General features: G+C 40.7%; 1 protein-coding gene across 1 annotated transcript in view; it reads right to left on the bottom strand.

Moving 5' to 3' along the window:
* The window catches only part of TFAP2D (transcription factor AP-2 delta (activating enhancer binding protein 2 delta)), a 32280-nt gene that overhangs the window by 7675 nt on the left and 935 nt on the right, over positions 1 to 23670 (bottom strand). The window contains exons 2-5 of the mRNA XM_010141806.1: positions 21947 to 22112; positions 19122 to 19240; positions 11955 to 12096; positions 5456 to 5569 (exon numbers count right to left, since the gene is read on the bottom strand). Of these exons, the coding sequence (XP_010140108.1) occupies positions 5456 to 5569; positions 11955 to 12096; positions 19122 to 19240; positions 21947 to 22112 (541 nt within the window). The remainder of the gene's footprint in view (positions 1 to 5455; positions 5570 to 11954; positions 12097 to 19121; positions 19241 to 21946; positions 22113 to 23670) is intronic.

Genomic DNA, 23670 nt, shown 5'->3' with positions numbered 1-23670 from the left:
GATGGATGACATCAGTAGGATATCTGGACTTTCGAGACACTACACATTCTTATAGACACAACTGTCTTGAAAGCAGATGTAGAAGATGTGAAGACGTGCCTATACTTCTAGCTAATGAGGTCAGGGAGGCTTGTCTTCATCTGCTGCAGGCCATGATTTCCCTGGTTCACTATTTTCAGGCTTTTCTAAAGTGAATTGGTCTCAAAGCCTTATATATATGTTTTGTTTACATCCATCTTTTTGCTTTCTCTAAATATTCCAACCCCCTCCCATTTTTCCCTCCCATCACTGTTGTTAATTTGAGATCTGTCTCAGTTTTCACTGAGCATGAGCTCTTTTACCTCATCTGAAGCCACACCCAACAAAAAATGAAGGAGCTTGAATGTTTTTGAACTTAAGCAAGCTTGAGTTTTTGGACTTGAGTGAGCATGAACTTGCTTCCTGCTTGCTAGGAAAAATAAAAAGTAAAGAGAGCTTTTGCCTTCAGACGAGAGTCAGGAGATCTTGCAAGCTGTTTGAGTGTCATTAAAGACTTCTTGTTTTTTATCGTTGCAGCCTCAACTCTGCTACCTATATAAAGACTTACTGTCTTCCCCAAGACTTATTGTCCTTCTTCATCGCAGCCTTGACAGGTATATCAAGACTTATAGTCTCCAGAACAAGCTTGGGTAGCCCTACGAAGTATCACCTCATTGTGAACTCACACTTACGTATATACTTAGAAAACCGAGCTGCCCCAACACTTAGCCATGAGGTCAGTGGCTTAAGGTCCAGCCCAGACAAGGCTGAACTTCTCTAAATCTCAGTACATTATTTATAGCACAGGTAAGGCAACTAACTGGGCTGTAATAAAGGCTGGTGCTTGTCTGAATTCTCAAGCTACCCATATATTAGCAATATGCCACTGTGCCCAGGAATAGTTTGGGACAGAATTAAGGCAACAAAAACCTGGGAATTCTGCAAGAAAGCAAGCACAGGCAGTCAATATATGTCTGTGTCCTGCCACAACATTGATTTATTTAAATAACCTCTCTGTAGTAAAATGTATATGTACTCCAAAATGTATTGAAAGGGACAAATCTTGAATAAAGCATATATAATACTTCCCTGGCTCAGGCAGTGCACTACTGTTGCTGCTATGAGTGTAAGGGTTTACAGAGTTGTCTGTTCATGGTCAACCAGTTTTGGAAAATCATCCTTCGTGCAGCATTGCGTTTTTTGTATTTATGTCAGAAGGACGTCTCAGAGAGCAGCTGCAAACGCAGCTGTACCAGGGGTGTAGAAGAGCCTCTGGTTTTTACGTATCTGGTGAAGTTGTGCAAAACTCAGCAGTTTTCAGCCTCACTTGCGGCTCGTTTGAAGATTTACCCTGTTTTATGCTTTGTATGAACTTGAGTTTGAGCAAACCCAGCAATTCTGATCCCTTCATGGGGGCTATTCTGTCTGACACATGCTTACAGATCTTGATGAATTGGGACTCAGTAGAAAAACTACAGAGAGAAGTGTGAACTTGAAGATTTAAAACAAAGAAAATGAGGAACACTGATGCGATCTGACCTATGCCAGTCTGTGAACCTTGGTCTTAATTATTAACCTTGAGCAAGTAGTGTTGTGAAAAGAGGAACATATAACCCTACACTTATCAGCTGTTATTCTTAAAGAAGCGTCTCTTCTACCCAAATGTAATGGAGACTGGATTTTGCCGTAGGTATCAGATATTACAGCTCTTCAAAAAGTCTTTTTTTATCTCAGAATTTTTTCTAATAGAAGAGATTCCTGTGATTACTCTGAATTTTTCTAGTCATAAAAAATCTCTTTGACTTTCTGACATTGTATGGCATAAATATATATATGTAAAAAATAACACCTTTCATCTTGTGATTTCTCTGCTGCCTTTAGAAGGCAGAATTTCTGAACCTCTTCTTGTTATATTAAATCTGATAAAACTATATGAGGTTTTCCCTGATCAAGAAGCAGCTCATATTGGATAATGGTTGAAAAAAATGCTAAAGACGTTCACAAAACCTTGTCAGAGATTCCAGTGAAAGTCTATAGCTTGTCCTTGCCAATCGTAATATTTTGGCTCCATGCCAAACTAGAGATTTATACAGAACAGAGATAGAGAATTTATTGTGTGAAAGACCAGACATCTGGAATACAAATAGAAAGATGAAAATTTCATTGTTGAAAAAGCATGCTATAAAATTTATCATGACTGTACGGAGCCACTGCTTCAGATTTATGTCTCCTCTGCAAGACCTATTTGTAGAGCACCAACAGCTCTTGGGCATTTTGGTCATAAATAAGGTTAAATTCTTATGTATAATCAGTACCAGCTACTCATTAAGACAGTTCAATTTTAGACCCTGACTATTCCAGCTGTCATCAGAGTATTTGACGATGACTGTGGTATGAAGATCAGATCTATCTCTGGCATACAGTTGCAAAGCTCTTTATCTATAGATATAGTTATATGGTAGTAGTGTTCATTTTGCTGTAATAAATAAGGACAACCTGTTGTTTTGGAAATCTGATCTTAGGTGGGACCTATTGTCAGGGATGTGGAGGCCCCTGTACTTTAAATATTTGAATTCTTAGTGTTAGGTATCTGCTTTATGCTAGGCAGATGCTTCAACATCTTTTATGAAATAATTTCCAGCTAATGTATAATGGCAGGTAGCTATTAGCATTCATGATGAGTAGGAGGCTGTGCTACGCCTCAGACAGCAGTGAGCACGTTGCTCCTGGGTTACAATGACTTTCTCCATGTGTTGGGGCATGAAGAGTTTCTTCTCTCATCCCGACTGATCAGGTGCAAATTTCCTGTGACAGAAGTTGGTTCAGGTTGAGGCTCATCCCTCAGAGAAAGACAAAGTAAGTGATTGGTTAGAAGCACTCTCTGTTGAAAACTTGGCTCAGAAAATAGTTAATGCTCCTCGAAAACATGGTGAATTGCATTCACACATCTTCTCTGGCGTCTGAGACAGACTGACTTAAGTGCCTTCTGTACTATTCATTATCAGGAAGGCAAGTAGCGGTAGGAGGGGTTCAGATGACCTAGCTGTGAAGGTTGCCAGATTTGAGGGATGGGAATAATGATTTTTTTTCCTACAATAGATTTAGCTACTTACAATATAAGTGGCTAGTGTGTACTTGTTGGCTAAGCTTCCGTTCAGCTGGAGATCTAGACCAGACTGTTCATCCAATGAAGTCTAGAGAGAAATTCAAGTACACTAATGTAGATGTCCATGTCAGGCCTGCTTAATTATAATGCAGATTTCAGGGGCTATACAGAAGACATCCCTAGAGACTGCAGCAGAAGATAAACACCTGGCTGAAATGGAGGTAGATGTACCTAGATGTAGATGAGTAGAGATAGAAGTCTGGGGTGAAGCTGGAGGAGTATGGTCTCAGCCCAGCCTCTGGGTCTGGAAGTACTCGCTGTTTCCCAGCCCAATCAGAGGAGGCTGTCTGATTGCAGCCCAGGGAAGCATCTGTGTAGAATCAAGACCTCTGCTCTTCAAGGTGCCAATCTTCAGTTCAGCACTTAATGCCTACAGCAGGCATGAAAGAAAATACCAAATGATCCATGAGCTGCCTACAGAAGCTTTGTACTCCAACCAACTGATGTGCATCAAGAGAAAGAAGGATGGGAGCTGTACTGGTTGACAGCTTTTGTAGCTGAAGCCTTCAGCATTTTATCCTGACTGCTGTTTCTTCTTTAAAGATAGGAATCCTTGGGGATTAGCTACCTTTTATCATGTTTATTTTGTGTGCTCATAATGGAGAATTATCTATTTTTCCACAAGCCTAGGTAGCCCACTAAATATCCCTCTAAGAGTACCCTGTATAAATAAATACATCTCCCTTGGCATGCAAGAGTAATTAGGTATTTTGGAGTGCATATATTTAAAGAGATGTATACATAGATGTGAGTGGTACGTGTATGTGTATGTGTATGTGTGAGCACATCACTGCATGAGAATAGAAGTGGGGTTGTCCAGGTGTGTTTGTACACACATAAGATGCACACAGGTATGTGTAAAAATAAACAGGAATGAGTGCATCTGTGGAGCAGGCATATCCTTGCCTCTCCCTATGCCCCAACACATAGATGGAAGATGTGGGATGGTGGTTATTCTGGATTTCATCCGAAGTCTGAGGAACTAAACATTAGGTATCACATCATCTAGCTGTTGGGTGGCTCATGCTCTATCAGAATCTTAATAACTAGAAGACATCGATGAACAAATATTGTTTGTCCAGCTAATGTATGAAAAGTGTCTCAGCTGGCTGTGCTAAAAAATATGCAACATCATTCTAAGGCTTTATAGGCCTAATGAACCTGCTCGGTGTTACAGTTGGTGAACAACTCTCTGGAACAGATCTTTACATGTCCATATTTTCAGATATCAGCTAATGGCTAGAAAAAAGTAAGTATCTGTAGCCTCAGCTAGTCATGTATTCCCCTCTGTGGTCTCAGCAAAGACAGGAGTACCTCTAGGATGTTTCATCACACTTATCCTTGGTTAGTATCTTAGATGCTCCCACTATTTCGAAGTGGCCCTCTGGAAGTTTCCATCTTACTCTTGAATGTCTAGCGCATAGTCTAAAGAAAAATATGATATTACACAGTATCTCCTGGGCTAGTAAACCTTCCCAACCCCAAACTGTCTATACACTTTTATACATACTTTGGATAAAGTTCTGATGAAGTTTGGACTTAGCATGTCTGTACTATGGGTTCCTGTCTTCATAACAGCTTCTTAGACTGTCTACACCAGCAAATTAAATGATGTTAGGGCATGGTCCAGGAATTGTGTCTAAATATATTAGCAGTCCCTGGCTTTTTAGTCTGAGCTAGCTTGCACTCTCCCAGACCTCTCCAGGGTGTTAGGAATTAGTGTAGTAGGACTATTCCAGTAGGTAGTGTACTTCGAGGCCAGTCTGCTTTGGAGGCCAAAGAGTTCATGGTATTTCATTATAAGATGATGTCAAATGGTCTCAGTAGCTCAGAGAAGGCTCTGGAACTATTTAGTTAATTGGTAAGGATGCAGTCTAACTGTTCCTCTTTTTATGGCTACTTGTATCCATCTGTATTGTCATTTTGGCTGTGAACTTGAGTTTCTACGTTTCTGGACCATCCACTTCATTGGTTGACTTGTGATTTGTCTCACACCTAGAGCAAGACAACTTTCTGGACATAAAGGGATATGTGGCCAGCAGCTGTAGAAAATTACTTATTCAAACTCAGACTTTGGTCCTAGAAGTAGGATGAATGAAACTAGCCCAAACTGCACTGCTGGGCAAACATGCATTTTTATAGGCACAGATAACAGAAGGATTATGTACGTTATAATCCTCTAGACAAAGGAACAAATACCACTATAACATCATATGTAGTCTTTATCAAAAATACAGATTTCTGTTAGTTGTTCCTCTTTCAAAAGCATACCTGAAATGCGTTAAATGTCTCTGAATGTCGAGGTCTAATATTGGAGTTGGTCTGGAGGATCCAAGGGGTGATCTATCTTGACTTAGAAGGTCTTGGAATTCTTTACATATTTGTCTAAAAGGAAAGGGGAAATCTTTAAACAAGACAGGTTTAATCCTTTTCATAAAACTGATTCCCATAACATTGTCATCTTACCCTGTGTGGTCTCATTCATAACTGAAATGTTAGGCAGAGGAATTGTTAAAGAAATTAAGGGCAATCAAATACCCCTCTTGCTTCCTTGCCTCAAATTCTCAGAACCAGAAACATATAGAATCTCTTGAACAGGAATAGTTCCCCTCTAGAACCATCATAACATTGACATTTTAATGTAATTTCTCTCCTGAATTGGACACAGTTTGGCAGTATTAAGTCTGGGTCAGCTCACCTACGTTAGAAGAAAGGGTTATGGTTAAAGAAAATGATGAACTAGTACTAGAACATGCCTGAAGATTTTGTGTAAATGAATCACTACTTGTACATTTGCTTGTATGTCTTGGTTTATCTGCAGGTAGAAGTCCTGGGCATTTTGACCTTGCCTTCTTGACCTCCAACTCTGAAGACAAATGGAGCACTAGGAACTGTGAAGGAAGCTTCTCCCTTTACAGTCCTACTTTCCATTCATATCCATACTGTGGATACATACAAGGAACTGTGGTTCCTTGTAGAGCTGGGAGCAGAAGAATGGATGCATCTCAGCTGAAACCTCTCTCACAAGTCTGCACAGAGTGAGAACTCATTCCAGCAGCAACATCAAAAATTTCTTATTGAAACACTCATTACATTGTTTTTCCTTTCTACCATATATCAGGCAGCCTAAAGTAGATGTCTACAATAGTCCAGAGGACTTACATCCTAACAGTGTCTTTCTCTCTGGTGACCGTAGGATGAGCTCAGTTGTCAGCGTCTACACAACAGACAGGCAAGTGAGGCAAATCCCATCATCTCCATTTCTTCTTAATGATGGTTTCCATGGCAACACGCATTTTCGGTAAGTAGAACCTGGGACCCCAGTTTGGCACCTTACAACGGGAACTCAGGCTCTTGTCTTGCCTGGTCTCCCACCAGCATAGTAGCCCAACATCTTTGTATAGGATGGATGGTTTTGCTAACTTTCCTCTCCCTCTTAGACATTCCTTCAGGCTTCTCAGAATGCCTCAGCATCCGAGGGTTAAAAATATCTCCTGGGATACTTCTATATAGGACCTAACACTAGGAGAGAACTGAAAATAATGCCTTTTTATTCTTGTGATGTTGTTGTATTAGGCCAGCTTGCAAACTAGTCTTGGAGTATTCTACCAATGTACATTTTTAAAAAGAAACTAAATCAGCTCCATTTAGTGAATGTCCTCAGAAGATCTGGATCATAGATGAATAGAGACACCACTTACTTTCAACTGGTTCATGATACAGTTAACCAAAATAGAAGAAGCGTCTGGATCTTTCTCTCACGGCTTCTCTTAATGAGCTTATAATTCTCCATTGACTGGAGCCAGTTTCTAATACTAGACAGCATCTCTGTGTGCCTGATCACTGTTAGAAGACTCTTTGCACATCTGGTCCTAGATAAAATTCAAGTTCTTCATTATCACCTTGTAAGTCTTGTCCTTTGGGACAGGGGCATAATGGAAAATAAGTGGGTGAACTCAGTTTCTTGTCTTTAGAAGGTCCTACATTGCCAAGTTACAAGCAAGGAAACTATACTAACCTGGTTTTGCCCTTCATTATATCATTCTTTGCAAGTTGTGGATATAGACTTTGGATGCCACTTGACTAAGAGGAGAGGAGATGCAGAAAACTGTTTCCTGCTATTCTGCTGGACTTCATCCAGGCCTGATTTCTGTAAATCCTTGTCATCTGTATGGACCTAGACAGTGACTGCTTGAAAAGCAGTCTTAGCCTTTCAGGCGAAGAGAGGTATTCAGCAGAAATGTATGTAAATGCAGCATACAGTTTTAATGAATCAGGTCCTTAGAGGAAAAACAGTTCCTTTCAACAACTGAAAACAGTCAGTCATTTTGGCTTCTAAACAATCTACTATCCCCAGTTGGCCCTGTCAGCACCGTGCTTCTCTCCTTCCTCCAACCTCTACTTTCTACCTGTTGAAAAAGTTCATCTTAAAAGTTCTTATATTTTGACAAAGGAAAGTGTCAGAACCAAGTATGCAATTAAGTTTCCTTCTATCTTCACATGTCAAAAGTCTTTATTGAATGTTGGCAGATTGAAAGAAAATAAAAAAAACTTTTATATTATACATGAAAACCTGTAAAAGGCAGTAACCTACATTTTTCAAGGGGATTTCTAGGCAAAGTTGTGTCTCAGAGCCTCCATTACCAATAAAACATTACCTGGGGTAGTGACAGGGAGAGGGGCTGACAGTTATTTACTGTGTTGGACTGTGACTTTGAAAAACCAAAGAAAGATGGTTATGCTGTCTTAGGGGCCACAGACTAATTAAAAAGTCCTGGTCCCTCCTGCAAGGGAGGAACCTAATGAGTCATGATAGATGGTCAGATATTCCAGTACATGATCGGGAAAAGACAAAAATTCTGTACTGTATCAGAACGAGAGCCCATCTAGTTCATGATCCAATCCTTACCAGCATCCAAAGTCTCGTGATGAGTACAACAGTGGGGCAAATGTGTGCCCATGAGGCTGGTCTATTCCAAGCGTGTCAGAGTTGCCAGACATCCAAAGATTAGATATCAGAGAGACGCTCATTAGGTACTGGACATCTGGTCTCAGAGCTACTTTTCAGAAAACCAGCAAATTGTGCAGAAAGTGTCATGGCACAGATGTTGATTCTCCTGTACTGGCTCTAAGCAACTCCATAATAACACTATTATCCACATGATTCTGTTTTGGTCTGTGTACATGCGTGAGTATCTGTCCCTCTGCCTCAGGCCTGGAAGGCCTTGTGCCGCAATACTCTGCGATGTTTCCCATAGGACAGTGTGCCTCCTGGAACTATTGACGTGGCCTTTGGCAGGTCTGCATCTGTCCTAGCTGCAACCTGATCAGGTTCCATCCCCTATTGTAAAGCCATTCAGGGTCTCCCACACCTCTGCAATGTGAACAAACCCATGCTTAAAGACTCTCTAAAACCAGGTCCCAACTTTTTTTTTATTCATTTTTGTGTGAATTGCATAGACATGTCCTGAATCCTTTCCAAATAGCCTAGGGTTAACAGGACAGTACCAGCACCTCTTCACCAGAACTATGACAAATCAGTCCTTGGTTTTGAAGCATCTTGCTCTGGAGTGCCCAGACAATCATCTACTCAATCAAAGGATGTGAGTGCAGAGAAGGAGGGGCAGGCTGCTCCCATTGTTTACCTCTTTCTTATCCTTTCAGCTCTTGCTTTATTCCTGTTCTGTCCTTGCTGTCACTTGTGTTCAGTACTGTACACTGGCTACACAGTCCAACCATGTCAGGGAAGGCTCTGGTTCTTCACTGTCTAGACCGCCAAATTGTTAGAACAGGCCATGGCACCATCATGTTGCATCAACTAGTAGTGTCCTAGGCAGGTCCTGAGTTAGCAAAGATGTTGTTTTTTAAAGTTGCTTTCACTGTATTACTATCAACTTAGCCTCAGACCATGTAGGTCTGAGCAGGGCAATGAAGAGAGCATTTCCCTAAGCTCAGTGGCCTCCATGTTCTACAGATGACTATTGGCACCTGAAGTAGCCATCTTTATCTTTCACTAGCCCATGAGCCACAGTTCCACGTATGGCAGCTGAACTACTTCCCTTCAGGGTGGGTGGATTGCTTTAGAGGGTTATAGGGTATAGATGCCCTTGATAACATTGGGAGCTCCTACTGGACACTGGAGGCTCCTGCATTGTAGACATCAAGGGATCTATTTCGTTACCCACACCCAGTAGTACCTAAGACATCCATACTAGCTGGCAGATACAACACAGTGGCATAAAGACACCTGCGTGTTTCTGGAGCACCAGCTAGTAATGAAGCTGGATAATCCAGTTCATCTCAAATGGCAGTAGGTGCCTACGTTTGGGCAACAGAATCAAGCCACTGAAGCTGGATGTCTGAATCCAGAATGGAATTTCACCTATATACTGGGAACTGTGTAAATAATTTTGTTCCATCCTCTTATTTTCCCTCAAGACCCCATGTGTGGAAGATCTCACCAGTTCTGCCAAAGACACAATTCTATGGGCTTCTGGCTCTGTTCCAGAGTGAACAATGGGAACACATACAGGCCCATTGCTCTGCAGTTCTTTCCATAGGCAAAGCTGGCCGTGAGTGATTTTACCACTCTGTAATTTCAGTGTTGTTTTTGGTGGCTCATAACAATCCACCACTTTTTCTGGTGTGATAACTCACAAGTGCATGAGGCAGGGCAGTTATGAAATTACTGAAATTACAAATCTAAAGCTTATATACACCTAGAGAATGATTGAAGCTCCTGAAAAATGACTAGACCACCTACTATCAGATACATGGAAACATGGCTGGGAAATACCATGATAATATTACCATGTCATGGACATGGGTCTCCTGCAGTAGCTGGACAGGATGGGTCTGTGAATCACCATTCTCCTTCCAGGCAGGAGAGGGCAGTAGTAGCACACACACTGACCCTTCTGTCTCTGTTAGAAGCAGTCTGCAGTAGGATGGCCTGTCTCGGTATTATAGATAGACCTCTCTGATCAATTTGCTAGTGCTTTGATGAAAGGGGGGAGAAAGTAATTTTGTTCCTTACAAGTGCGGGATCGCAGCCGACGAGCCCGAAGTTCATGGGGAATAAGAGTAATGCATGCCCACTACTCCCCATCTCAGTAGTAAAGGAAGGCAAGAAAGTAGATACAGAGTGGTGAGAAAGCGTAGTGAGACCCTTAGGTGTCCCTTGGTGGGACAGCCTTTGGAGGTAGGTAACATCACAGTCACCCACTGATTATTAACAACCCATGGTAATATGATCTTTTACTAGAGCCATCTTCCACTAGAGAAAAGAAGGGGCAAGATTTGGATCAGTACAGCTGACTAACATTTTACTAGTGGGCTAAGTCCTCCACCTGGAGAAACTTGGTCTTAACTTGTCTTGTTTAGGCTGTGCTGCCCAGAAGTACAATCGGCTTTTAGATAGTTAGAGGGGGCAGATTGTTAAAGGGCTATACAGCAACTGGGAGACACAGCTTGCAGGGAGGAGCTTCTTCTTACTATCTGGTTTATTCTCATGTCTCTGAAATCTCTTGGGCCCTTAAAAAAAATGCAGGTATATGTAAGACTAACATCATATTCTACTTATTATATTAATTTTAATCTACAAGGGACTTAGGAGCATGATGCATGAGGTCTCTCATCATCTTCACAACCATCAAATGCCCCCTGAGTCACATGGTGCTCTATCACCCTGGGGAAGGATCACAGAATCTATTTGCAGGATTCATAAGCCTGAGATGTTTCAATGCATGCTGTCTCTGGGCCATCTTCAGGGCAAAGAGCTCTGGATACAAGAAGGACACCAAGGCCAGGAATCCTGTTTCCCACAAACAGACAAAGCAGAAGGATATCGGGATACAAAGGACAATTCTGTTGCTAGTCAGTCTTCTCCCCTACTACAAGGTGATTCCTCTCTGTTGGATATATTCCCATCCTGGTGATTTCCAAACATTTCCACCACTGACATGGTGGTTTGAGAGCTTGGATTTCCGGTCTCAGCTCTCCTGCAGCCTGCAACACTGCAGTATGCTCAGGAGGAGTATGAATATGTTGAAGACTATCCCAATCAGGAACACCACACACCTAGTTCAGGTCTGTGTTATTCCATGCAGACTATTTATTCCTGTTTCCCAGGGCTCATGAAGGCTAATTCCTCCCTCATCAAGGCTAATTAACCTAGATGAAATATTGTCCTAACATTATGTCACTGCTCCAGGGAGGTGTGTGTCTTGTTTAGAGCAAAGTCGGGTGTTTCTCTGTGTCTTTAAAGGCTTGAGCAAAGCTTCCCTGATGGTGTACATTGCTCCAGTGTCTTTGGCTTCAGGAGACCTCTCGCATTTTCCATCTGGAGAGGACCTGTCCCTCTGCAAACCAGCTCTCCCTCAGCAAACTAACAATAATTATCCCACAGTAACTAATACTTCAGCAGAAGCCTAGATCTCCTGCTCACATGCAAACAGGAGATAAAGCCAGTCTCTGTCCTATAGATCTCACCATGTAATAATGACCCCTCCTATCATCTAAACCAAAGTGTCTGAGAAGATGTATGCGCCTCCTTAACTGCAGGCAATGAGAGCATAGCCTCTGAAACCTCATCACAGTAAATAAGGTTCCTCTTACAGCATCTCTAAAGAGGATTCCGCTCACTTGCTGTCAGTGACTACTGTTGTGATAGCAGTCACGGTAATCCCAGCTCCATACTCCCACTCCTCCCTCCCCCGGATCATGGAAAAGTGAAGACAGGTTTCTTTTTTAGTTTTCCCTCTCTCCTTACTTTGTTGCTAGGATCATCTTTTTCCTCGCTGTCTGCTCTTTCTGTTCCATGTGCTGTCTGGCAATGTGCTCTCCTACCGCCTTGGCAGGGAACTCTGTTTCACAGGTGTAGCCAAAATCTCTGGCCAAATGTAATGCTTCGCCTGTGGGCAAAGAAAATAGGTCAGTTAGTGTTTAGGATTGTTGCTGTTATTAGAGAATTTCTTCCACTCTTAACAAAAATAATACAATAACAAATCACGTTTTGGATATCAATTCCCAATCTCAGTTATAGATTTCAGCCCATTTGGCCTACTCATGCTTAGTCATCAGATGACGCCAGTCAGAAGATAGGGAGGCTATTCCTCTCATAAGAAAATACTAGTCAAGACACTTGGATTTAGTTCCCTCCCTTGACACCAGTGAGCACTAGGCAGCTGCTCAAATTTTGTAAGCCCAGTTCCTCCTTGATATTAAGGCATGGAAATTAGTGGAAGGTAAGAATTAGTAACTCTGAAGAGCTGAGATTCAACCTTTGGTGCTTCACTTCTCTATCTCTAAAGAAAGCCTTCTACCCCAGGAGGAAGCTGTGGGCTTAACATATATTTCAGCGTATTTGCTTAGGGGTTAAGCTGGCACACACAATACAAGTGCCCCGCAGTAAAGATGAGCAGACCCCGAAGCAGAGCATAAGAAACAATCCTGTTTCCAAAAAGACTGCAATCAAAATTGACCAGTCAAAACAAACAGGCATCACAATCAAGATCACAGTTGCTGTTTTATAGGTGGGGAAATCAAGGCAAAGGGAGTACGTGGCTTGACTAAGCTTTGTGAGGAGTCCACAATAGGCAGACGCTGAACTCTACATCACTACAGACTGGGCACTATAACCCAACTCTATGCTGGGTGCCAAATGTCTCTGGAAGAACTCTGGCCTGCGTGCTGTGACTCTGACAATCCCTTGGTGTGGGATTTATCTCATTAAACAGAGCTGCCTGGAGTATGCACTTCTGTGCCTAAGTTAGTCATTCCCTTGTGGGAAATAGGCACTTCCAGATGACACTTGCTCTCATCTCATTGTAGTAGGTAGAAATAGGTCAGCAACCAGAAGTCGATGTTGAAGCACATCTGCATGAGTGATTGAGAGATGTACTCCAGAATAGTTTTGGGGTTAGAGTGTTGAGGATCTCTTATCTTCCTTTTTTTTCAGAGTTGTGTATTTGATTGCCATCATGAGAGGTGGCATTGCACCCTGGCTTTTTGAGAGAAGGTTGATGCTCCAGGTAAACAGTTAAGAGGGATGCAGGACCTGTAACACTTCTCTTTGAGAACACATGCAGTGATTAAATGTCAGTATTGACATCTGACCTAATACTTTCAAGTTAATGGAGACAAGATAGCACTTGAAGCATGTATCATCCTGTGGTAAAGAACAAGGCAAAAAGTGGATGAGAGGAATTATAGAAAAGTCCGGTTTAGAAGGGAACTCAGGAGATCTTCTGTTGACAGCATGGCCTTAGATTTGGTTATTCATGGACTTTTCAAGCCTAGTCTTGAATGTTTCCAATGATGGAGATCCCACAGATTTTCTGAGCAATCTAATCAAATTTGTAATTATTAATTTAATTTAATTGTTAACCACCCAGAAGTGCTAATTTTCCCCTGTTGACTACAGTGAGACATGAGGGGACAGATACATCTGTGATACAGATGATGAGATGAATCCCATGCTTAGCAAGACCAAGTCTGCTCTGCACAGACCTGGCCAGCCAAGGCAGGTAGAAACATCCATGGGAGCAGTGGTTCTGTACCAAGGACAGCATGAGGCTTAAGGAATCCCATTCACTGGCCTCTATTCCAGACTTTTCTCCATCTTTTCAGAGTTTATTGTCTCCCCCTCTATCACTGGAAATCACAAAAAAAACCCCTTCGTCACATAAAAATATTTTTTTTTCTTTTTTTCCACAAGCAAATACTTTGTTGTGTATTTACCTGACCTGGTTGGATTCAGGTACCTGGAAAATACATACACTCCTCCTAGGGAATTTGTTGACTGACACCAGTCAACAACAACCTTTGCAGCTCTAACCAAGTTTGCATACAAAAATTGAAGATTGTACTAAAAATCATGTGCATTTTTTTGACTTTTTAAACATGATTTCCAGCATGCCTCAAAAGAATAGTAGTGAAGTAGTTAACAAGCAACCACTGTCTTTGAGTTGAAAGGAGAAAGTTTCTTCTTACTTTACAGCTTCTGGGGAAAAAAAAAATCAGTGAAATTAAAATGGATTTCAGTGAGTCAGAATGAAGAGGCATATAGCTGAATGCCACCTTTTTATTTAAAACATCTATCCCAGACTTCTTCATGGATGAGAAAGGGTACAAATTTAAGCCATGACTTCTAAATTTCTATAGAGGTGCTACAAAATTTCCCTTTCAGTTACGAGTAAGTCAATTGCAGAAGAGCATCAGGTTTCACTTTTTAACCAAACTACATTAAAATACTTGATAAGTTTGTTTTCATGCCAGCATGGAAAGAAGGTAAAAGTCAAACCCTCTTAAGCTGTCATTAGGTGGAATTAATATTCTCCAGACAATTCTACCCTAGTTCCAGTCAGGTCCCAGTAAAAACACAAGGAATGTAGTTAGCAAAGAATTTAAATATTCAACTATTGGAAAAGTCCTGGTTTCTTCAAGAGAGCAAAACTTTGTGTGATGAAATGCAGGCATTAATTTAACATGGTCAACAACAAACTGACTGAAACTTCCACATTTCACTTAATGTAAAAAAAAAAAAGGAATGAAAATATGACTTGTCACTGAAATATATCTTTTCAAAGATAGTGTATAGTATTTACTAGAGCTGAGAAAATTATACCAAACTGTTTTGATGATCTGAAAAAAATCCACAAAAGCATAAAACTTGTCCATTTTACCTGGAGCTGGGATTGTGATTGTGATTGAATGCTAACGGTGTATGAAGAGAGAAAACTGTGAGCAAAAAGAAACAAAATTACTTATCTGCTTGTGGATATAGATAGGTAAAACTGCAGGTACAAATTTGCCTATTGTGTTTCATGAAACAATAAATTAAAGATGTTTTAAACATTTTTTATATATATTTATAGTGAAAGTGGAAAGCTGGTGTATACTATGAATGCACATTAGAATTACGCAAATATATTCATATCAACATGAACTTCCATAAGATATAAGGAGTAGGCATTCTAAATTACAACATTGAATTCTAAATAAACCTACAAATCTGGTCATGAAAACACTCTGTAGAACATGATTTCTCATATCTCATTTTTGAGCAAAGATGTCATTTTGAACCTGGACCAAATGACGATTTTTTAATTTAGAATTAGACTGTGATATACTCCTATACATATTAATTTTGTTAATCTCAGCAAATAGAAGTGCCTTGTATTATTGTACAGTAGGAAATAAGTCTGCTTGGTGGGGGAAAGTAGTTTGTACAAAACGTCATAAAAAGTTCTTTTTCCACGTCATGTTTTGGACAAACATTTATTCTCAGGAAGAATGTGGAAATGTTTGAAATGTAGATGAACTGACCTCTTTTACCTTAGATTTGCCACCTTCTGCTTAGTTATTATTTACATCAGGAAGGAGTCTGACCAAAGGCAGAAACCCCTAAAATACCTGGCTTTTATAGCTAGTGGCCTTATATCAATCTGAAAATTTCCTGTGTGCAACATCCTCCTTCCTCCTGCAGAAACAAAGAAAGGATATTGGGGATTGTTGGCTCTTTCTCCTTAAATCCAGCACGTGGCTTTGCAGCTATAGGCAGTGTTGCCTTCCCGTTATAATTTGACAATTGGCTGGAGAGCTTTGCCTGATGGAACAGGACAGTTGCTGAAGCTGAATTGTCAGAGACAGCGCTGGAAAGCCTCAGTGGAGAGACCAGCCATGTACCTTGACAGACATCTGTGAGCAGGTGCAAGGAAGAGTGTGTGTGTTCCCCTGGGTCTACCAAGAGTGAGAGATGCTCCTATGTGGAGTGAAGGCAGCAGCTGTGTCCCGTGAGAGGCGTAATCAGCATCTGAACCTCCTACTCTCTCCTTGGCTTTGCCTCCTCCAAAGGTAGAAATGCTACCAAGGGGGAGGAGGGACAAGCAGGAGGTGAAAGGAAAGCTCTTCTATATGTAGGGTGAGAAGGGAGGAGGACCAAGTGGAAGGATATTTAAACAAAGGCTGATGGGGAGAAGTGTGACAGTTGATAGCAGTGTGAGGAAAGTAACCGCCAACCTGTTTTTCTCAAGAGTTTTGGTCCCAAACCCACGACAGACGAATGCTGCCAATTCTGTGCCTAGGAAATTTAGTGCCTTAATTAGGTTTGACAGGAAAACAAATTCCAGATTTTTTGTAAAAAATCAAATGGTTTTAAAATCACTAATGCATTGCTTTTACCTGCATCTGCAATCACATTTACACTATGGGATGTCACATAAGTCTCTCGTCCAAACAGAATGGGTCATCTCCCCTCTCCTCATGTCCTTTCATGATCCCGCTGGGGAGGGATTAGACTCCTTTGAGCCAGCAGTAAGGCTTAGCCTTGGCAATGCTAGTATTTAATGGAGGAGCCTTTATTATGTTAGCCAAGATAAAGAGCTGATAAGAAAACTGACCTTTCCCTTCATCTAATGTAGGCGCTAGAGGGCATCCCTCACCTACAGGTTGCACAAAGATCTGTCCCATTCTGCTGTAGAGTCTGGCAATGCTGAGTTCGTTCTCCCAGCCTGTTTTCCCACCCATTGGGCTGATTTATGTGCACGACAATGTAAAGAACAGAAGTGAACTGTCAAACAATTCCTATTATAGGTCCCAGAAGTCCCTACCGAAGACACTAAAGATGTACCCTGACTAAAACAAGAATAACAGTAAACACCCAGCAGCCATGTTGAAGCCCAAAAGAAGTTTACAGAAAACAAGGAGGCACAGAATAATTTGCATGAAGTCTGATTCTTTACATGATCACCACAGCCTAGAAATTCGCTGCAGTTCCTCTGCTGAAATTAGCAGAACTCCCCAAAACTCAAAGATTTTAGTCTGATTTAGAGGAAGAGAAGTCTCAGTCTTGCAAAAGACTTTTGGGACAGCTTTGGTCAGTATATTTAATCACAATACAACTAATTTTGCCTTTTCTTACCTCAAACAAGATATCCAAGAGGTTGAGTACATTCCTACCTTATAAAGATATTAAAGGACTTGATACACTGAAGACTGTGAGGATCTTTGGTAATAATAAACTTAGAATCATCTAAAGTAAACAAGAGCGACACAATCCTGGGTCCTTATGAGAAGCCCATGCAGTGCACCAGATATCTGGGGACTTAATAAGACTAAGGAATCATTGTGTCAGTTTGTGTATTGATATAGTACACAAAAAGCTGATGCTGTTTTCCTGAAGTTTCTTCTCTAAAACCCAGAATAAGCCTATCTTTCCATTTCTGCCTCCTCCAGCATCAGGAGCTGTTGAGGGACAGGTTTTCTTGCAGAAACCATGCTACAAGTTAGTACCCCTTGGAAGTAACGGCAGCATGTACAAAGGGAGGCCACCTCGTATCACAGAGAATTCAATTACCACTGCCAAGTTTCACTGAGGATTGATTGCATAGACAGAAAATGAGTTTAATTTGGTTTTCTGCTGGAATGTTAACATACAAAAATTCATGCTTAGCATGTCTAGGTAAACAGGTCGCTGTTCAAGCAAGCTCACTCTCCTCAGTATGTATCTTTAGGACGCATAGTAAGGCAGGCCAAGAACAGAACAATACCATGAGCTCAGTAATAGATTTGCTGTTGGCTTTGAGAAAAGGACATGGAGGCAAGCTCCAGCCCTTAGCAAAAAAGGAATCTAATTCTGACTTATAGTAAAGACACTTTACCATCAATCCTAGGCCAGCAGCTGAAATGAATGAATAGCTGGCCACATAGGTCTGTTTATTCTTTCCCGCTAAGATCCAAGATGCATGAAGGACTGTTAGGGTAGAAACATCCCTTATTCTTCTAAGCTGGGGAAGAAAATTCCCTTTTTGAAGACTTTAACTCATTTATGGGTTTTTCTTTATTACAAGCAGGTGTGGTATGGACACACCTGTATTTCAGAGCAGCCCCATTTAGTTCTGTGTGTTCAGTGGCCCCTGAGAACCTTAGTCCCTCCTCTTAGATGGTGAAAAAACATCCATCGTTTTTGATTCTGCACTATTTCTCCATTCTTTGAGATATTAAAATCCTGACTAGACAAGGTCCTGAGCAAACTCTTCTAATTGACCCTGCTTTGAGCAGGAGGGTTGGACTAGAAGATTGCCAGAGGTCACTCCCAGCCTCAGCCTTTCTGTAATTCTGTGATTCTGTGGTAATATGTGTTGAGACCTCAGCCTACTTGCCTAGATCTGTGAGACCTTTCAGGTTATGAATCTAGAAGGTGTTGACCTTTAGGCTGAGCTGAGTGCTCTCAACATCAAGGAGGAGGGATCTGAAACTCCCAGCGCAGCTACTTGCAGCCAGACAACAAACCGAGCACTTAGTAGAGTCACCCAGAATAGAAGAGACTCAGGTAGAGTTTCTTCCCTTTGCCTGAGGGGTTTGAACCTGCGTCTCCCAGATGAAGGTTTGAAGAGCCTGGTAGTATTTGGTGAATGATATTTAAACAACAAATAAAGGCCAAGAAAGTATCTCCTGGGCCTGTCTAAAGTTTATGTGAAAACAGACTTCATTCATTTATGTGGGGGAAGGAAAAGACTTGTCTAAATATTATGCCTTCTTATGGGGAAAAAAAAAAGATAAAACACATTTTTGGATGAGGTCCAGGAAATTCATAAGTTAAAAAAAAAAGGAGGATAAACAAACCGACTTACAGAGTGGGAATAAGACATTCATCTCTCTCACAAGAACACTTGGATCATCGATTTGTAAGCCAGATTCCAGCACAAAAAGCACAGATCGAAGCTCAGAAAACTGTAGGACCAAACAAATTGCTGGAAGCCAAGACATCTCAGAGTGAACTTCCCTTTTGCCACTCATTCTGTAGGTGGCTTTAGGCAAGTCCGTTCTATTTTTGTACAAAATACAGTTGATTATATTTAACACTGGCTGAAAATTGTTGTATACGAGGAAACATTTGAATTATATTTGTATTATATTGCAATATTACAAACCCTACCTTCCACCAAGGAAGTCAAGAGTGTGACATTTGCTGCTTTTCTTCTTCCTGCAGGCAAATTCAGTCCCAGTCTGTCTAATTTTTCTCGCAAACAACGTCCTCCATTCTTGGATTTTGCTCTATCATGAGAGAACAGTAGGAGAGAGAAACTTGTCTTTATTCTGCATTTTTTTTCTCGTGTGAATGTATGTCTAGATATTTTACACACCTTATTGCCAAATGTGTGGGGTAGCGCCTGCGCTAATGACATCAGTGGAAAATCTTTCAGAACTGTGTTCTTAACATCTTGCTTGTACTGTGCAAGTCTTTCATATTCATCTTTTGGCAAAGTTTGATATTTTAATGCCTGTAACAGGGCCCTCATCTTCAGACATCTTTCAACCTAGTTCAACTCATGGTCCTGATTTGGGCACAGAGCCTGGGATTGCAATGACTGACTATGAATACTGACAGTGCGTGTGCTTATATCTGATTTAGCCACTCCAGGTTCCCAAGACAATCGAGAGAGAATCATGTGCTTTTAGAACAGTATTAAACAGATGTCTAGAATGAGCGGACCTCAATGTCTCTCACCTGGTTATAAAAGAAAGACAAATGGCTACTCAAATGAGATGTTTATGGGGAACCCTGCTCCAGCTACCCCTCTATAATTTATGTAGAGAGCTGGGTATTTAGACATATAGTCTACAAAGTCCAGTTCTTACAAGGAAGAATGATAAGGTGATAAGAAATGCTGAAGCTAAAATGTTGGTTATCTATGCACCTATCCCAAATGACTATGTCACTTTGTTCTCACAAAACAGTTCCTGGTGCATCCCACACCTGCTTTTCTGCAGTACCTCAGTGTTTGAAGCATTTGAGATATATCCACTTATGCAGCAGTCATAGGATCAATTTATTCCTCAGCTTGAGGGAATATTAACCCTTGTCTTTCAGACAAACGCAGCACCTAGTTAAAATGCTTAAATATTGAACAGAGCAGTGATTGGAACTCTGGTCTCTCCCATCCCAAATGAATGACCTGGTCATGAGGTTAGAGTCATCACTACAGTTACACCTTTGCTTTTGTCCAACAAATATTGAATTAGTCCCAAATGAGACTGAGGGTCCCTCAGCTTAGAGTAACCAGTCACTGAGTATTAAGCATGCATAACTAGACTTGTTTGAGGAGCAAGTTCAAGTTCCTCCAGTCAGAGGAAAAAAATAAACTTGGAATACCACTGATACTTGTATGGTTGTTTTTATCTGCTAAGAAATACCACAACTTTGACTACATTGTATGTCAGGAAATGTCTTCTGACAACCCTTAATTCTGAAGAAAAACCAACTGGGGAAATATCTAAATGGTGACTGCTGACAGGATGCAAAACTAACCCTGCCAGGTCTCAGGCAAATCATGAACAAGATTTGGTTTTGCCACGTCTCTGCTGGTCAGCTGCAGTGTGTTTGAGACTGTTCTACAGTTATAACACCTACAGGTATAGCCTGGTCAAATCTATTCATTTAACACTCTCTGCTTCATAAAACAGAATTATCACAACCAAACTGCTGGCTGGGAGTAGTCACTTGCTTTTGCTATCAGCAGTGAAATATGCTCAGGGTTGATTCGAAAGAGTGGTATTTGGTCTGGGTCAAAAATGTGAGGGGATCATTCTAGCATTTTAACAGAAGAGACTGATGCCCTTGCACTCTTACTAGCTTCTTCTGGTATTGATGAAGCCTGTGGTATGAGAATTTAAAGTGAATATTTCTGTGACTGTTAGCTGACAGCCTCTCCAAGGTGAATCGGTAAGAGGAAAATTCCTGTGGATGTAGATTTTGGATTTCAATGCCTACAGAGACAGGTAAATCAGGATTGTGCCTCTGAAATAATTTTGTGACCTTACTCTGCAGGATGGCTCAAGACAGCTCTTGGACTACTACTTATCTTAGAATATCAGAGGTTGGTTAAAATGACTTTCAGTGTAAGTAGGAGGATCAGTGGTGGCCTTCAGCGGCCTTCAGTGAAATAGTCTATGACTTTCCAGCTAGTTTTGATCAAAGGGCATTAAAGCAGCTTATGCCATCTAAGCTGACACCTCAGGGACATTGCGACTTCCATATGCCTGGCCAAATTACAGTTGCCTCCTTGTTTTCCACTTGCAATGTGAGGCACAGTCTGTCACCTTCCTCCTCTCTGCTGCTCCTCTCTGCTGGTGTCTACTCTGGTCAGTGAAGGGTCAGAGGCAAAATTGCACCTAATTACTTGCTTCTCCTCCAGTATCCCGCAATGAGAACCGGTGTATTCTGTCTTTTCTGAAGTCAAAAGATGTGCAAAGGGGAAAGGAAGAAAGACGGATCTCTATACCTCCCTGGTTTAGATTTTTTTGAGTGTGGTCTATAACTGATTTGGTAGAACAATTTATATTGAAATAGTTTCTCAACGAGAACTCAGATTTGTAGCCCCGGTAAAATTTTCTACACATTTAAGGCGGCTTTTTTCATTCAAAACAAGGCAAAGCGGCACCTATCCATCTCTGATCAGTAACTGAACTGAAGAGAAAAAAAAAAACCTGTTTGCTGAAAAATGTAAACTTTCTGTGGCAAATGTCAACACAATCTTCATTTTTTCTTATTTATTGAAAATTTCCCCGGAAACAGTGTTCACTTCCAATCTACAGAATCATAGATTGCTTTCGATTCAAAGGGACTTTCAAATCTCTTTCTGTTTTCCCAACCTGTGACTACCTATCCAAGTGGGAAAGAGAACAAAACCTCTTTGTAGAAAATAAAATTACGGTCATTACAGCACTGTCTAGGACTTGTTATCCTCACCTTCAACTTACCTTCTCAAAATACCTCCTAAGAGGGAAGCATTGAGGCATTCTGGCGGTGAAAGGCGCCTCTTCACCTCTGCGATGGTCACTTTGTACTTGGAAGTGGAGCTGAGTAGGGATAAGCGACCAGGAACAGAGCAGAACAGGTCGGTGGGGTTAACAACACAGGTGCCACCTACAAAACAAACCAAATGTTGGAGCGAGTGAAACCTCATATTCCGTGTTTCAACAAATTGAATCATGGAGAACAACTCTGTTGTTTACTTTGAGTTGTTGTTGGTTTTGTTTGGGGGTTTGGAGACTTTTTGTGGGAGTGGTTTTGTTTTTAAATATTGCATCATATTGTGGCTTTAAGGTGAATGTATCAAAATTTATGAATGGATCAGAAAGTGAATTACTAGATCTTACAAGCTTTACAGTCAAATTAGATCACTATGGCTACTTAATTTCATTTTGTGCTCTGTAAAAATTACATATTGTCAGTATTTCGAGTCTTCTATCCATAATGATTAATAACATAAGATTGAACCAGATTCAGGTGTCACTCAGGATTTCAGAAAATGCAGTTGGTACTAAATGCATAGGTACCTTCATTCTAATAAGAAATGTTCATTTTAACTCTCACAGCAGTGTTTAGGACAACAAAGATGCAATGACACTATAGGTTTGCAATGATTTGCAGCCAGATTGGCTTTCCATGCTTTTGAACTTTCATATATTCCTTCTAAAGTTAGGTCACATCTTCAGCTGATGATAATAATTTAAATCTATTGAACTACATCAGTTTAACTCAGGTTACTTCTGGAATTGTTTATTTCTTGAATGTGCAAATTACTTGGCCTGGGTCTAAAACTGCTGAATGATCTCCAAATGGTTCAACGAAGAGGGTGATCAATAACTCCTAAAGCAAAACTGAGATTTTAACTTAATATGTGAGACAACAAGAGAGAAAACTTTCTCTGCAGCTGATCCAAGAGGATAGTACAAATTCCCAGGGGAGAAAAAAAAAATCGTAAGGACTAGCACATATTTTATAACCAAGTGCAAAACACTTTTCTTTGACCTGCCTTCTCCAACCTAACCACAATACAAATTTCTGTGGAAGAAATAAATCTTACCACTGCATGCACAGTTCTTCCCTGGGGGAAAGATGAGAAAAAAGGATGAGCTGCATATGACAGTGATATGAAATATCGCATAATTCAATGAACTACTAGAAGCAGTACAGATGACTTCTGTGAGGACAGTGATGTAAAGACCTTCGTACAGCAGAATGACTCTGTGCTCATCATTCATTTTTAAAGGAAAGATACTGTATTTTTTAAACGACCTGTGAACTCTTTTTGCACTGCAGGAGCTCACTTTATTATGCTTTAAAAATTTAGTCTGTATTCTAAATTCTGCCATGAGAATAGAATAGAATAGAATAGAATAGAATAGAATAGAATAGAATAGAATAGAATAGAACAGAAAAAACCCTCACTTCAGACAAGATTGTAAGACCTTTATTTTCTTCCTCATGTAATCCCTCTTAAATTTAAGGTGACTGTGTACATTCCAGTTTTAGCAGAGACAGAAGAATATAACAGAAGGATGAAACTTCATTAAAGCGGACTATTTCTTGCTTACATACGGCAAACAGAATTTCTTTCCAAATATTTCAGCTCTTGAAGGTATATTTAAACATTTGTGCTGACAGCAAAACCAGAAAAGAACATCTCCTGGTATAAATC

This window comes from Buceros rhinoceros, unplaced genomic scaffold, assembly GCF_000710305.1.
Source record: "Buceros rhinoceros silvestris isolate BGI_N320 unplaced genomic scaffold, ASM71030v1 scaffold3808, whole genome shotgun sequence".
Taxonomy (NCBI): Eukaryota; Metazoa; Chordata; class Aves; order Bucerotiformes; family Bucerotidae; genus Buceros; species Buceros rhinoceros.
The sequence above is the reverse complement of the archived record's forward strand: the minus strand, read 5'-3'. Positions and strand labels throughout refer to the sequence as shown.